This window comes from Drosophila virilis, chromosome 3 (assembly GCF_030788295.1).
Source record: "Drosophila virilis strain 15010-1051.87 chromosome 3, Dvir_AGI_RSII-ME, whole genome shotgun sequence".
Classification (NCBI taxonomy): domain Eukaryota; kingdom Metazoa; phylum Arthropoda; class Insecta; order Diptera; family Drosophilidae; genus Drosophila; species Drosophila virilis.
The window spans coordinates 1535760-1549923 of record NC_091545.1 but is presented as its reverse complement, the minus strand read 5'-3'; the positions used below and the strand labels follow the sequence as shown (position 1 = coordinate 1549923).

General features: G+C 45.8%; 2 protein-coding genes across 3 annotated transcripts; both read right to left on the bottom strand.

Annotated features, from left to right (window-relative positions):
- Positions 1–545: 545 nt before the first annotated feature.
- Positions 546–2347, bottom strand: LOC6636590 (uncharacterized). Its single transcript, XM_002059991.3, has one exon. The coding sequence runs from the start codon at positions 2065–2067 to the stop codon at positions 643–645; it is 1425 nt and encodes a 474-aa protein (XP_002060027.1). The 5' UTR covers positions 2068–2347; the 3' UTR covers positions 546–642.
- A 1072-nt stretch (positions 2348–3419) lies between these two features.
- On the bottom strand, positions 3420–12024 carry NT1 (Neurotrophin 1). 2 transcript variants are annotated; one of them, XM_070208572.1, is made up of 7 exons: positions 11666–12020; positions 7386–7843; positions 6442–7328; positions 6082–6213; positions 5873–6019; positions 4530–5160; positions 3870–4441 (listed from the first exon to the last, which is right to left on the bottom strand). In XM_070208572.1, the coding sequence occupies exons 2-7, from the start codon at positions 7836–7838 to the stop codon at positions 4016–4018; spliced, it is 2676 nt and encodes an 891-aa protein (XP_070064673.1). In that variant the 5' UTR covers positions 7839–7843; positions 11666–12020; the 3' UTR covers positions 3870–4015. The 2 variants fall into 2 exon arrangements, with proteins under 2 accessions (XP_032291451.1, XP_070064673.1); XM_032435560.2 differs by having other exon boundaries at positions 3420–5160; positions 11666–12024.
- Between the last annotated feature and the right edge of the window lie 2140 nt (positions 12025–14164).

Genomic DNA, 14164 nt, shown 5'->3' with positions numbered 1-14164 from the left:
AATACGTATTTGTAATGTACTTTGCTGCTGGAAGTTATCAAAATAGTGATGAAAGTACATTCATACATACATGCATACATACATACATACATGTATACATGCATACATGCATACATGCATACATGCATACAAGCATACATACATACATACATACATACATGTATACATGCATACATGCATGCATGCATACATTCATACATACATACATACATATATACCATACATAAGTACATATGCACATACGTACATATAAAAACATAAATCTACATACATACATTCACTTACCTACCCACCTCCACCTGGTGCACCGCCGCCTCCTGCTCCATTGCCACAAGTTGCTTCTCCACAGGCCGTTGAAGGCAACGTTTCCTGCCTTGTTGAATTTCAGCAGGCCCTCATGAATGTTCACAAGGTTGTGGCTTGGCCTCTTAATCAATTTGACATCTAAATCTGACAACATTAGTTTTGGTCAAAATTCATGTGAAAATGGTACCCTCAAATATCCTATAAAGACATAGGTAAAAATTTCACAAATATTTCCTAACTAAAAGTTTTATAAAGTTGGTAATCTCTTTTTGCGACAGTCGAACTTAACTTAACTTAATGCTAGAGGAAAATAAATAACAATTAAATTCAAGTGGTCTATTCCAGGTCCTGCGTCGTGATGGGATCCTTTGCCTTGGGCATATCTGGAAACAGATGGAAGAGCGTGGAGCTTGGCTTCGTTTCGCTTGTCAGTCGCGTCTCATAGATCATGCCCTCCTTGTTGATCAGATACCAGTTGGGCGTGGGCGTGGCCAGCGCGAATTCCTCCTGATTGAGCGCCGTAATGGGCGCCACCGAGGGCAGCCTACGGGCGATCTCGTCGAGCTCCTTCAAATAGACATCCAAGGCGCGATAGTCGCTGTTGTTGCGCACCTGCTGCGCGGCCACAAATTGCGGGCCAGCGGTCAGATCGTGCTCCTGCCACAAATTGCGTATGGTTGCCATGACATCCGCATAGAGCACAGAGGAGGGCGAGGCGAGCAGCTGCTGCGGCTGCGGCTGATTGCGGTTATTTTGTGATTTGCGTGAGTTGACCAAGCGGCTGGCCAATGGAGTTGCGGAAGTTGTCAAGCCCGAAGTCGTCTCCAAAGTGGCTGTTGTTGTTGTTGTTGTTGTTGCCTTTGTTGTTGTTGTTGTTGTGGTTGCCTCATGCCGGAAGTTGCGCCCCCTTGCGGGCGTCTTTTTTGCGCCCAGCCTGAACAGCCGCTGGCGTCGCCGTCGATTGTCGCGGTTGGTTGCATTTGTCGTCGTTTTCTCGGGCTCCTCGTCGGGCACATAGCGCGTGGCATTCTTGAGCAGCTCCCCAATGTGTGCCACCAGCTGCAGGCCATGCGCCACATCGTAGCTGCCCCCCTCGTCGCCGCCCTCCGCTTGTCGCTTCACCCGCTTGCTGCGCTTGTGCCCCGGCAGCAGCGCGGCGCGCAGGCGCTGCTGCTGGCCGCGCTGCTGGAGCTGCTGCTCCAGGTACTTCTGGGCGATGAGCGTATGCGTCTGGCGCTGGATGTGACGCTGGCGCAGCGCCGGCAGCTGCGGCTGGCGCTGACGCTGCAGCAGACGCTCCGTTTTGCGCACCGAGGCGAGTATTTCCATTGGCAGCTGCAGCTGATTATTGTTGGCGAACTGTGCCGCCAGCTGCGTCTCCTGCGTCAGCAGATCCCCGCTGGCACGATTTGTGCTCACCTTGCGCGGCTGCTCCCAGACGACGGCCACTGGCCTTTTTCCCACTAACTGTGGCTGTGGGTGCGGTTGCCTTTGCTGCAAGCGCTTGAGCTGTTGGAAGTGCGGCGGCGGCTCGATAATGCGTATCACATCGCCCGCATCCTCGTCCACATAGCCGGGCCGTATGTCCTGCAGATGTGGAGGCACGCGCTGCGCAGGCTGCTTGGACTGCGGGCGGGACACGCGATAGACGGGCATGGTGGTGGCATTGCTGGGCGCTGGCTCAACCCTTAAGGCCAGACTAAGCTGCAGCAGGCTGAGTAGGCTAAGTAGGCCCCAGGTGCATCTCCTTTGTGACTGCATTTTACTCTCACTCTCACTTTCAAGGCCGACTTTTCACTTTCGCGTGATCCGGACAACGACATCGACTGCGGCTGCTCCACAACTGCGCCCAGGCGTTCGCCTCGTTGCGCCTTTATAAAATTTGCTCAGCGTTTTTGCCAATTTTCCAGTTTGATTGCGCTTTGTCGCTTTTCTTTGCCAGCTCATTTCTCCTACTATTTGCCATGATGCGGAGTCTTTCGTCGTCGTCTTCCATTTCTTCATCAACGTTCAATGAAAGCGAAACTGGCGACTGCAACTGCAACTGTGACGTTGCAAGTCGCAACAATTGCTGCTGCATTCAATGTTATAACCGGTCAAAGACGTTGCCCCAAGTCTGGCCCCCTTCTTCATTCCCTCCTCTATCTAAGTCCAGCCCCGTTTTGTTTTAGAAACCCACTTTGCATATGCAAAATGAACAGCTCTTCAGTTTGGCACATTTCACATTTTAAAACTAGTTTGAAATTAATTTTTTGAAGTGCTTTTGTTGTTTCTTTGAAGTCCAAACTAATATCTCATTAGTAAGCAGCAGCTGGCACTTGACTTGACCCTAAACTTGAACTTAATTGGGAGAAAGCATACATAATTACTTTTCTATTTCAAGTTTAACTTAATCTAATCAAACGCAAATTGAATTAAAATATTTGCATTTATGATACAATAAATCTCATTTCGAACGGCATTTAAAAAGCGCGCCCCAGCGCTGCGTGTCAAAAGCTGACAACTATGCACGAGCTGCCGGGCGAAACGTTGGAAATGAAACAATTTAAATATTAAATAAATGTGCACAAAGTTGCGCAGCTAACAACTTGAATTTGTTGAAAAGTTGTAGGAAATTTAACAAAAAAAAAGTATATTTTTGGGAATTCGTGTTAAGTGTAGCCAGCTTAGAGTTTTAACTGCAAAACTGTGGCAATAAATTTAAAAATATAATCAGATAAAGCCTGATTTTAAATTGCATTATATTAATAAATTAGCTTAACTCAAAAACCCAAAAAATACATTCAATTTTTCTGCAAAATGCAACGTTAAAAAAATGTAAAGGAATATGGGAATGATTTTAATTTGTATTATTTGACTAACTACTTTTCTTAATCTGCAAAAATTGTATTTAATTTAGCTGGAAAATACAGCTATAAAAATATGTAAATAAATTTCACATGATTTTCATTTGATCATTTCAATAAATATTTCTTTCAAGCTGAAAAATATTCTTTAAATGTTGCTAAAAATATGCAACTAAAAATGTTAATGTATTTACTAATGATTTAAATTTGTGTTTATTATACTTTAATAAATTATTTTTACTTCTACAACTCAACTCAAGCCCTCAGTTGTTTTTTTTTTTTTGCTACGCACTACAAATAAATAAATAAATTATTAATGCATAAATTAATTAGATGCTGTTAAACATAAAGTTAGGTAAGATTAGGCAGATTACGTCGTTCAGTTGCAATAACTAGACAATTATAGGACTTACTCCCGCCAGGCACAACTACAAGCTAAGGCGACAACGAATTAATACAACAAACTGCCGCATGCGACTGTAAGCTAGGGTATTCGAATGGAAAGGGGGCGGGGGGGCATGCGAGTTAAATTTAATGGGCCACAACCAGCGGCTGCCATGCATTGTCATTGGCAAAGCCAAAGCGTCCAGCACCAGCTGCACCAGCCGCCGCAAAGCCAAAGCCCATGCGACGCTCGTGCGAGGCGGACATCGCATGCTGATAGACGCCCATGCCCAGGCGCTGCTCCTGCTCCACCTCCACCTCCACCTCCTCCGGCTCCGACTGCGGCTGCGGCTTAACCTCGGCTGTTGTCGCCTCCGCGCGTCTGTTCTTCTCGAAGAAATCTATGATGGGATGGTAGCTGTAGTTGATGCGCCTCGTGCCGTTGCCGTTGCTGATGCCCGAATCCCCAAAGGTGAAGCTCACATGTGGCGGCTGTGGAAGTGTCGTCGGCTGCTGCTGCTGCTGCTTCTGCTGGACGAAGGTGGTCGGTAGTGGCGCCGCTGGGCTGCCTGGGCTCGAGGTGGCAGCGACTGCGGGCGTCGTCGCAGCGGGCGCATAGAAACGTGGTCGCGACTTGCTCGCGGCGTTGTGGCGCTTACTCTGGCCGAGGGCAGGGTTAAATGATGCAGTTGCGCCGGATGCAGCAGACGCTTGGTGGGCATGGGCGGCAGCACCGACACCGACTGCGGCTGCGGCTCCTGTGCGGGCTGGTAGACTGCCGGCTGTGGCTGCGGCTGCGGCTGCGGCTGCGGCTGTGGATGCGGCTGTGCTCTGTGATTTGGATATGTGAATGGGTATGCGTAGTCGAGCTGATCCTCCTGCGGCTTCACTGGCAACGGTTGCGGCTGTGTGGGTGGTGGAGCTATAAATACGCTTGCGCTTGATGGGCACGCGCGGCTGTTCCCCAGCCAGCGTTGGTCCAAATACGTTTACCTCTTGTCCGGCCTGTGTCTCGCTGGGCGACAGATCCAGATCGATGTCGACGCGCGGCTCATTATGCTGCGGCCGCCGGCGGCTCAGCTGGCTGTAATACTTTTTAGAGCTAGAGCTTGCGCTGGAGCTGGAGCTGGAGCTGCTGCTCTTGTGGCTCTTGTAGCCAGTGCCAAAGGGATCCTCATCATCGGGCGGACTGAGATAGGGGCCCACGCTGGCTGGTGCCGGCAGCTTGGAACGCACCTTCTTGCTGCTCAGGTAGCTCAGTTCGTTGTTGTCGCGACTGTTGTACGGCGCATAGCTAAGCCCCAAATCGTCCTCGTCGCTTTCGTCGTTGTAGTCCAGATCCTCCTCGTTAATGGTGCTATAGCCGTTGCTGTTCCCATTGCCATTGACATTGCTGGACAGCTTGTAGCCGGCCGGCGAGTACTCCTTGGCCTGGATGGATGAGAGCGGCGGAAACTGCTGCCGATAGCCGTCCACCTGGCACGAGCAGCAGGTGGGCACCTTGAATATGTCCACATGCAGGCCACGCACCTTGTCCCAGCTCAGCAGACGATGGTAGTTGTAGACCTGCGCACAGTGCGAGCGATACGTTTGCGCCAGATACGAACAGCTTTCGCCAGGATTACTAGCGAGCAGAGAAAGCGGCGCAATTAGAACAGTTTATGCATACAAAATGCTACAGTCAAGTCATGAAAATAAGCTGACATTATGACTAATAGCTTGGTAGTGCTAATAATTGACAAAGCTTTTATGTAACGATATCTAATTAAACAATTTATAAGGCACAAATGATTATGTTTATTTAACACCCATCTCCGAGTCTCTCCCAGTCTCTCTCAGATTTGCCCTATTTTTTCTTCGGGCTGCATAACACAAAATATATTTTTACAATATATTAGCCTTTACTTCAGTGAAAATTTTAGCTATTTTTAAAACGAAAATTACTATAATTTCAATGGAGATTATGTTGATGATGATTGATAGCTCTATCATTAGCTTATTGCGCCAAAAATAGTAGACTCTTTATGTTACTCGATTTGTTCATTTTGGGTTGATGAACTTTGGAAAGAGATTATTGTGAGTTGCCGAAATTTCGTGAGTCAAGTTATTTATATATATTTTCAAAGATATTATCCTGACTGACTAATTGATTGGACTAAGCGATAAATGAAGCTGAAATATTTACTGAATCTTTTTTTGGCTAAAATCGGGCGAATTCAGCTGCTAATTAGCCGACTTGATCTGGCTTTCCGAGAGGTCGCTGGCTCAAATTCAGTAAACCGTTTTTTTTTCAACATAGTTTACTTGAAACTAATTCAATTCGATAGCTAGCTCACCTGCACTTCTCCAGCCGCAGCGTTTGTGTGTGCTGACCCGTGTTGACAATAAACTTCCACTCGCCGGAGGCGGCTTTGGCTTTTTGTGGGCGGGCATAGCGCACAACGCTCTGGCACATGCCCCCAGCGCTGCCCTCGTCCTCGCGCCTAAAAAATATATTTAGCGAGAGGTTATTTCTAATGCCGTTTACTAATGGTCTTTCACTCACCGCTTTTTGTTGAGCAGATAGTCATCGAACTCGTCGCCAAACTCGAGATTGTTGTTGGGCTTGTCGTAGAACTCGGCCAGCAGAGCGCTCATCGCATTCTTGTGCCGGCGAATGCTGCCCATGATCTGTTCGCTGCGTTGAGGTGAAAGTGGAGAGTCAAGAGAGGGATTTGTTTTCTTAGCTGGTAGCAGGGGGAATTAGTAGAACCACCGAAACCACTTAAGTATGTGTGCAATCGGATTGAGAAGGTGAACAAAATAAATAACGTTTATTTAGGCTAAAAATCTTAATACACTAGACTAGGGGCGGGCTACAACCCGGGAAAGGGTACCAAAAGCCAGCTAACTACGTGGATCTTACAGCGGATAGTCGTCGGTGCGTATGCACATGTTATTGGTGAAGCGTTCGCATTTCTTGTGCGGCGGCGCCAGCACCGGACTGTGCGAGCTGGCCGAGCCCTTCGGCCGGCCACGGCTGTAAACCGAGCTCTGGACGCGCTTCCTCTTGATCGCCGGCAACTTGGGGCTGGGTCGCCGATAGCGCGGACCCGCAATGAGCTCCTCGGGACTGGGCAGCGGCTCCTCAGCGCTGCTGCTGCTGCTGCTGTTGCCGCTGTCATTGTTCAGCTGAAAGAGACGCTCGTCGGCGTCGGTGCCATTCAGTCCGGCCAGGGCGAGATCCTCTATTTGCTCGTAAGACTGCGTGGTGCTGATCGCTGGTGTGGCGGCCGTGCTGGCCGCTGCAGCGCTAGGCGGTTGCTGGAAGATCGTTGTGTTCAGTTTGATGGTGCGTCCCGCGGCGCCGCCAAGCAGCTGCTGCTCGCTGACCGAGACGGGCACGGAGCGCGTCAGCTTGTGTACAAATTCCTCGGCCGTGCGACGCACGCGCCTTGTCCGATTCGCGTTCGGCTGGGGCTGGGCAACCGTGGGCGTGGCTGACTGTAGCGCCTCATTGATCATCTGCGGATCGAGCACCTCCGCTTGCATCTCATCGAAGAAGTCCTCCAGCGAGCTGGCCGCCTCCGCAGACTTCGCACCGACATCAATAGTGCCCACGCTGTCGTCCTGCTCGGACTCTTCGAGGGTGAGCTGATCCTTGCGCTTCTGCAGCGGCGTTTGGCGCAGCGCCGCAGCGGCCAGCTCGTTGCCCAGCCGGATGTACTTGCGGGCCGAGCTCTTCACTAGGTTGGCCAGATCGTAGACAACGGGCAGCAGCAGCTTCCTGTCGTCGCCAAACATCATGCGCACCTGCGAGACGGGCAGAAAGGTGAGACAAATGTGATTTAATTAAATGTACTTGCTGACCTGCTCCAGCTTGAGCTCCTGGCCGCGCTTGGCGTTCATTTGCGCCGAGATCAGGGCGGAGAGCGCCAGGCGCTGCTGCGACGACAGCACGCGCAGAATGGGCATCACTTCGGCAAATTTCTGGCGCAGCACACGATCCGTCAACGCCTTGGAGAGGGCTGTGCGCAGCACTCTTTCGCGCCAATCGAACTGGGGCAGCTGCTTTTCCGGCTCCGGCTCGTCCAAGTCCACGCTAAAGTCAAGCATATTGTCCTCCAGTTTCTTTTCCGCCTGCTCCACCCGCTGCTCATCGACCAGCTGCCAGTCTTCTAAGTTGGCTCTGGCGTCCGTCTCAGTGGCATCGGCAAAATCAAAGTCCAGCAGCTCATCCTCGCTGGCGCTGACCAAATCCAAATACAGCACACAATAAAGCAACGCCCAGAAGAGGCACCCAAAAGCGCGGCCCGCTTTCATTTTCGCTGCGAAACAAACGAAAGTTGTTGGAGAAAAAATGGGGGTACAGATTGCAGTTATTAAGACGCAATTAAAATCCACAAATAAAGCATCCAAAAACTTCCCAAAACTAAAAATAATTTATTGTTATGCGTCGCACGCTTTCGACAGCGCGCATTCTAAACGAAAGACTTAGGCAACGAACTTTTGCTTTCATTGCCTCAGATTTGAATTTGTTGTTGTTGTTGTTGTTGTCGTTCGCCTTTCCACCGAAAGTAAAAGCCATTAACATGAGCATTAACAATTGTAATAAAACCGTAAACACCACAATGCACCACCGCACCATCGCACCACACACACGGCGTCAGCGCCCGGGGCTGAGCCGCAATCATAATCAAGTCGTCGCAGTGGCTATTACGGCAGCTACCGCTGCGGCTTTAGGTAATCGCCGCTAGCATAGCCATAGCCACAGCTATAGGCTAGAGGAATAGTCGTACCCATAGTCACAGGCCATATTCATAGCCATAGCCATAGCCATAGCCATAGCCATAGCCTTAGCTATAGTCGCAGTCACAGTCATAGCCAGCGCCGCATTGTGGCCAACGTCATCTTCGCCTGCTCAACAAGGCGTGAAGCACCAAACAACTCATAAGTGCCGTTGTCAGTGTTGCGGTTGTTGTTGTTGTTGTTGTTGCAGTTGCTCTTGTGCTTCTCCTGCCACTTCACATATTCAGTCATAAATCAGGCAACCTCTGCAAGCTGTGATCTGTGCAGCTAACTAGGCAAAGACCTTGCGGCTGATAACAATAATTTTACACTATGCAACAATATTCTGCTGCTGTCATAACATAAATAATAAAAAAGGCTGCGGCACGCCGAAGATTATATACTCTTAAAAAAAGTATGGCCTTCCGACATATGAGAAGTATTGTAAATGTCGTAAATGAAAATAGGAAATGTACTTATTCTTCCTACAGAGCTAGATAATATAGAAGTCCTATATTTCAAATATTTGGTTTACTTGTAAGGGGCAACATATATATTGATAAAGATGAAAGCTATTCGTACTAGTACGCAGTTTTCAACCGATGATTTTTAAGGCTGCTATATGATATAGTGCTCTGATCCGACTTATATACTGTTAACAAGACGAGGACAGAATTAAGCAAGGATTCATGAAGGTTCATCGGCTATCGGCTGTTGGTCGTCATCAAGAATATATTTATTTTATGAGGTCGAAGATGGCTTCTTCTAGGCGTTACTTATTTCACGCCCTAATTATAATACTTTCTTCAAGAGCTTAAGAGTTTATAGACTTACACAAAATATTTAACTGTATAACTGACAGTTTAAGCCTGAAAGGTTTTGCTATTGCATTTAATGGGAGAATTTCAATGTATTCTAACTACCTTCGATCCCCACTTCTTTTCATAGGCACCACCCACACGGCTTTAAGCTCATTTCCAGGGAACTTTATACAATTCCTATAAGATGTCTCAATTTTTTAATAAGCTAACTTAATCCTACCCAAAAGTCGAAAAATTAAAGTTTATTTGGAATAATAATAATTGGAATAACTTTGTTTCAAACTTCTGTTGCTCAAGTGGATGGTTTCAAATCATTATCAAATACCTATGTGAAACGCAGATCGGGCAAGGCTGAGAAATGCCAGATAGATTTATATATATATAGATGTGATTCATATAAGTTTATTAAATGTGCGCCTTTTCTAGCACAGTCGATATGAATCAACTTTGCATTTTGGGGTTGAAGAACTGAAGCTACTGTGCTTCAATATTTGAAACCGATTTCCTGATTAATAAGCTAGACATGCACGTGCCCTCGTCTTGAACCCGCATTGATATGTATGTTGATTTTTTTTTTTTCGTCGATCACAATGCAAAGGCGCGCGCGCCCACGGAATGCAAACAATTGCATTCGAAAGCGCTCGTCTGTGAATGCGAATGCGATGGCAGCTGACAAATTTAAATGCTAACTACACCCAGGCCCGAGGGAGGCGGACAGACAGACAGACAGACAGCAGCTCCTTAAGGCATGGCCAGAGGCAGCCTCTGCAGCAGCTGCAGCAGTTGCAGTTGCCTTTGTGCTGACCTTTGCGCAGTTGAAAAGTGAAAACTTGCCGACGCTTTGGCTTGGCTTTATCTATCGACTGGTTGACAGTTTAGAAAAGGCAACGAGAGACATTAACAGCAACTGGCAAAGGAGCCTGCCAAAACAAGCCACAAGGCCAGTAAATAAAAAGCCGCTGCCAGATCTTCAGGTTGCATCTTCGCTAGCTCAGTTGGCAACGCGGCCGCCCCCAGCTGCCAGCGAGCCGAGATTTTTGCGCATCGTTTGTTTTGGCTTTAAGCGGCGCGCAGGTCGTGAGGATGTTGCCGTTGTGCCTGTGTCTTTAAATTATTTTGCACACCTGCGCAATGGCATTGGCAACACATCCAATAGGCAATAGAGAAGGAGAGAGAGACCGACCTCGGCGCTTCTGGTTTTTGCGCGGCCTTTTGCATATGAACATACGCTGGGCACTGTGGAAAGTGATGCCATAAATCAAATTAAGCCAATAAGCCGCAATGTTTCCCACAGGCCATTCGGTTCCCAGGCGCCCACATTCAGTAAAAGTGAATAGATATACAAATTGCGCAGATGCTGCAGATGCAGCTGAATGCAATTTCACTCGCGAAATTCTTTGGCAGCTCGTAATTAGCTTATAATTCGCGTGCGTTGCGACTGACGTTAAAACTGGGCCAGTCGAAAAAAACAAAATGAAAAACAAGCAAAATAAAAACACATCAAGCAACAAATTAAAGCGCTGCAATAAGAGAAACAACAACCGCAACAAGAAAGTCGCGAGTCAAGAATCCTATAAGCAGACACCAGCTTGTGGCTGCTGCAGCAACAGCAACAACAAGAAGAAGAACAACTACAACAACAACTAACCGACTAACCTAGTAAACACAACTTGAACTAGACAGCTCATATATTGGACAGTGTACACTGTCCAACCTGCCAAAAGGCGAAAAATAATCGATGGCGCGTGCTCACATATTCAATTTGCCGGCCCTAAACGAAAGACTTAGGCAACGAACTTGACACTAGGGCAAAGCGGCGCTGTTAACGATGCCATTAAAAACAACAAGAAATGCGGGGTGCTCTGGTTAAACACGACTGGAAAATACCCTGCCATGCTTGTATTTGCCTTAGCCCTATTCTATGGATAAAATGTTTGTGATTAACTAAGAATTATATAGTCCGATATCTATGTAATTTTCAGGGATTGATTATAGCATTTGCTAGGGTGTCTATAGCAGAGCACAAGGATCTAGCTTCAAACTTTAGTTTTTTATGACTTTTATGGGAAAAGGGGAAGGCAAAGGAAAATATTTTTAATACGTATGTATATAAACACATTAACCTATAAATCAAGTTTGGAGTATTTAAGTTTCGGGGTCTTCGTCTTCGACTTAAGAATTCAAACAAAAACAGTATACCCTTTTTATATATTTGCGATGGGCGCAGGGTATAAACACAACAACAACAACAACACGACGCACAGCACGCACAGCTTAACAAGCTGACACAATTTCCTCGGCCGTAAAGAATAAAAAGAATTCAAATTTTGGTGCGTCGCTTCGTTTGTTGTTGTTGTTTTTGTTTCTTTTAGAAAGTTGTTTCCATTTCACATATTTGGCTAAAAACACACAAATAAAAAAGAAGCCGCATTTAAAGATTCCAATTTCGATTTTGGCTGTTCGATTTTTGTTGTTGTTGTTTTTGTTGTTTTATTTTTATGATTAATTTATAAAATGAGGCTGCGCGTCGCAAGAAATCACCTCAATCGCTTTGGAGCTGCGGCTTTATGCTCAGACCCTTTATTTCCTGAGAACCGCAATCAAACTTCTTCAGTAATTTTCACTTTTTATGTTAACTTCAGCTGTCGCTGCTTTTGCTTCATCTAGTTATTGATTTTGTTTGAAGGCAAATTTTCACAGATTTTACACGCGCCTTTATTTGCCGCAGCTTTTTTCCCACTTCTCGCTGGCGAGAGAGTGAGCGAGAGAGGGAGATAGAAAGAGAGCAGATCAAGAGCAAGAGAGTAGAGCAAACACTGTGAATAACTGTGCTCAGCTGCCGCTTGCACGTCTTAACGCTTTCAACACTCGCCGCCGACTGTTTGCTGAGGCGCCGCTGTCTCTGCCGCTATCTCTGCTGCTGCTGACGACTGCGCAGCTGATTCTGTTGCTGCTGCGACGTGTTTGCATTAAAATTGCCAATTGTCTAATTGCTTTTCTTTTGCAGTTCACCGAACCGTTAGTTGGCATTAAAAAACACACACAATTTCAATTTGCTAAATAGCTCGCACGTAATGCGGAAGCTTTTGCGCGCTTCTTCACGCCTCATTACAAAGTTCGTGTCTTAAGTCTTTTGTTTTTTTTTTTGTTTTCTTTTGTGGGTCAGGAAACAAAATGCGCGGAAGCCTGACAAATATGCATAGCTAAATTAAATAGTTAAAGAGTCGTTAACTACCGATTTGCCTGACACTGCAATCAGCTGCAGCCTGTCTGGGGGTCAGCAGTCGGGCGAGGGCCCGCAGCGTAAATCAATTTAACAAGCTGCCACTTTTGGCAGGCAGACGAAAGGTAGGCGACTAACTTTCGTTTTTTCTTCTATTGTCTTTCATCTGAAAATGGCTAAAAAGGGTCTATAGGTTTTTTTGTAAAAGCATGTGACAGGCAGAAGGCGGAAAATTCGAGGCGTATATAGTATATATTCTTGTAGAAAATAACGAATAATAGTAGGTCTGGGTATGTCCGTCTGTCCGTGAAAGACTTTTCATAAAAAAAAGGAATATATCCTAAAAAAAAAAGATTTCACATATTAAAAAAAAATATATAATATATGGAATATGTCTTCATAATTTATCATTCTTTTGATTTCCGTGCCATATTCATAATATCGATTAACATTATCCTTGACACATAATCTTCTAGGAATAGCCTGTAAATTTTGATACACCAAACTTGATATTAAGATTCTCATAAAATATTAACGTATTTTAAATTTCAAACACTTTGGATACCGAGTCTCCCCTCCCTTCAAAATTGAATAAATATGAATTTTTAATGATAAGGCCTTGCTTTTTAGTATATACACACTTTTGTATGCCATACTAAAACATTGATAATTTTGGAAATATCAGACAAGAAGGGGGACAAGAAGAAGAAAACTTGCAAGCTGCGTGATTCCGATCGCATGTCTGCCAAGAAGGAAGCTAGAAGGCTCTTCGCTGGGCTTAGGGTATCTCTCTGTCGGTCACTTTCGACTAGCTCAACTTAACTCGTTTTCTTTTTGCAAAGTCTGCCCTCGGCCGTGACTTAAACTGCACAGTTAGTGGCTTACTCCCCGCTAATTGAACTGCAAACTCCGGCTATTGCTCCATTAATGATCATTTTCTTTTAGTTTCGGGTTTTGTGCGCTTTTATGGCTATAGCTTTATCATTTGGCTAGTGGAAATTAAGGAGGCTTAAGTTGGCATCTGCTCACTTTCAATTGCCACTAGAAATTTTCTTCACACTTTCTTGGCACAGCTGCTGCATTTTTAGCATTACTTTTATAATTTTTTTTTTATTTTGTATTTTTCACGCAATGCGTGTTTCGGCTCTTTAGGCCGTTACGCACATTATGTTTATGTCCATTAAACATATTACCGCATCGCTGGCGTTTTATTTTATTGCAGCGTCATCAATCAGCGATGCAAACGAACGCGACGTGAAAAACTCTTTAGCCGACTTTCCCGCTAACATCTGCCATGGCCATAAGAAAGTCCGCATTCAGCTTGGCTAATTTGCGAATTACCGTCGACTCCCTTTTGTTGTTGTGCCTGCTGAACAGCCAAATTGCTGGCAGTCATAAAATTTATCCCTTGATTGATGATCCCGCTGCGACTCGATTTGCTTAGTTCCTCAATTGTGCAACAACGAGGAAGATGTGCGCCGCCTATGCAACTGTGAGCTTCAGAAACTAAACTGAGCTGAAACTCTTTAATATGCTGCCTTAATGCATAGCGTTTGCTTAATTATGCATTAAGTCTCGTTTAGAATATGCCAAGCACAGATATGTGCGGGGCCTTCCGGTTATATGATGCCTCAAGGTAAATCAGCTTCGATTTTTGGTAATTATACATTTTATGCTTTTAAGCACAAGTTATCTGTCAGCTTAAAGCCGGCGAAAAATTGAACTTAAATAATTATTCTATTATTAATTAACAAAATGTTTTTGATTTTACTTTTTTGGTTGCCTTAAAAGCAAATTTTAAATTTTGAGCTAGTTCA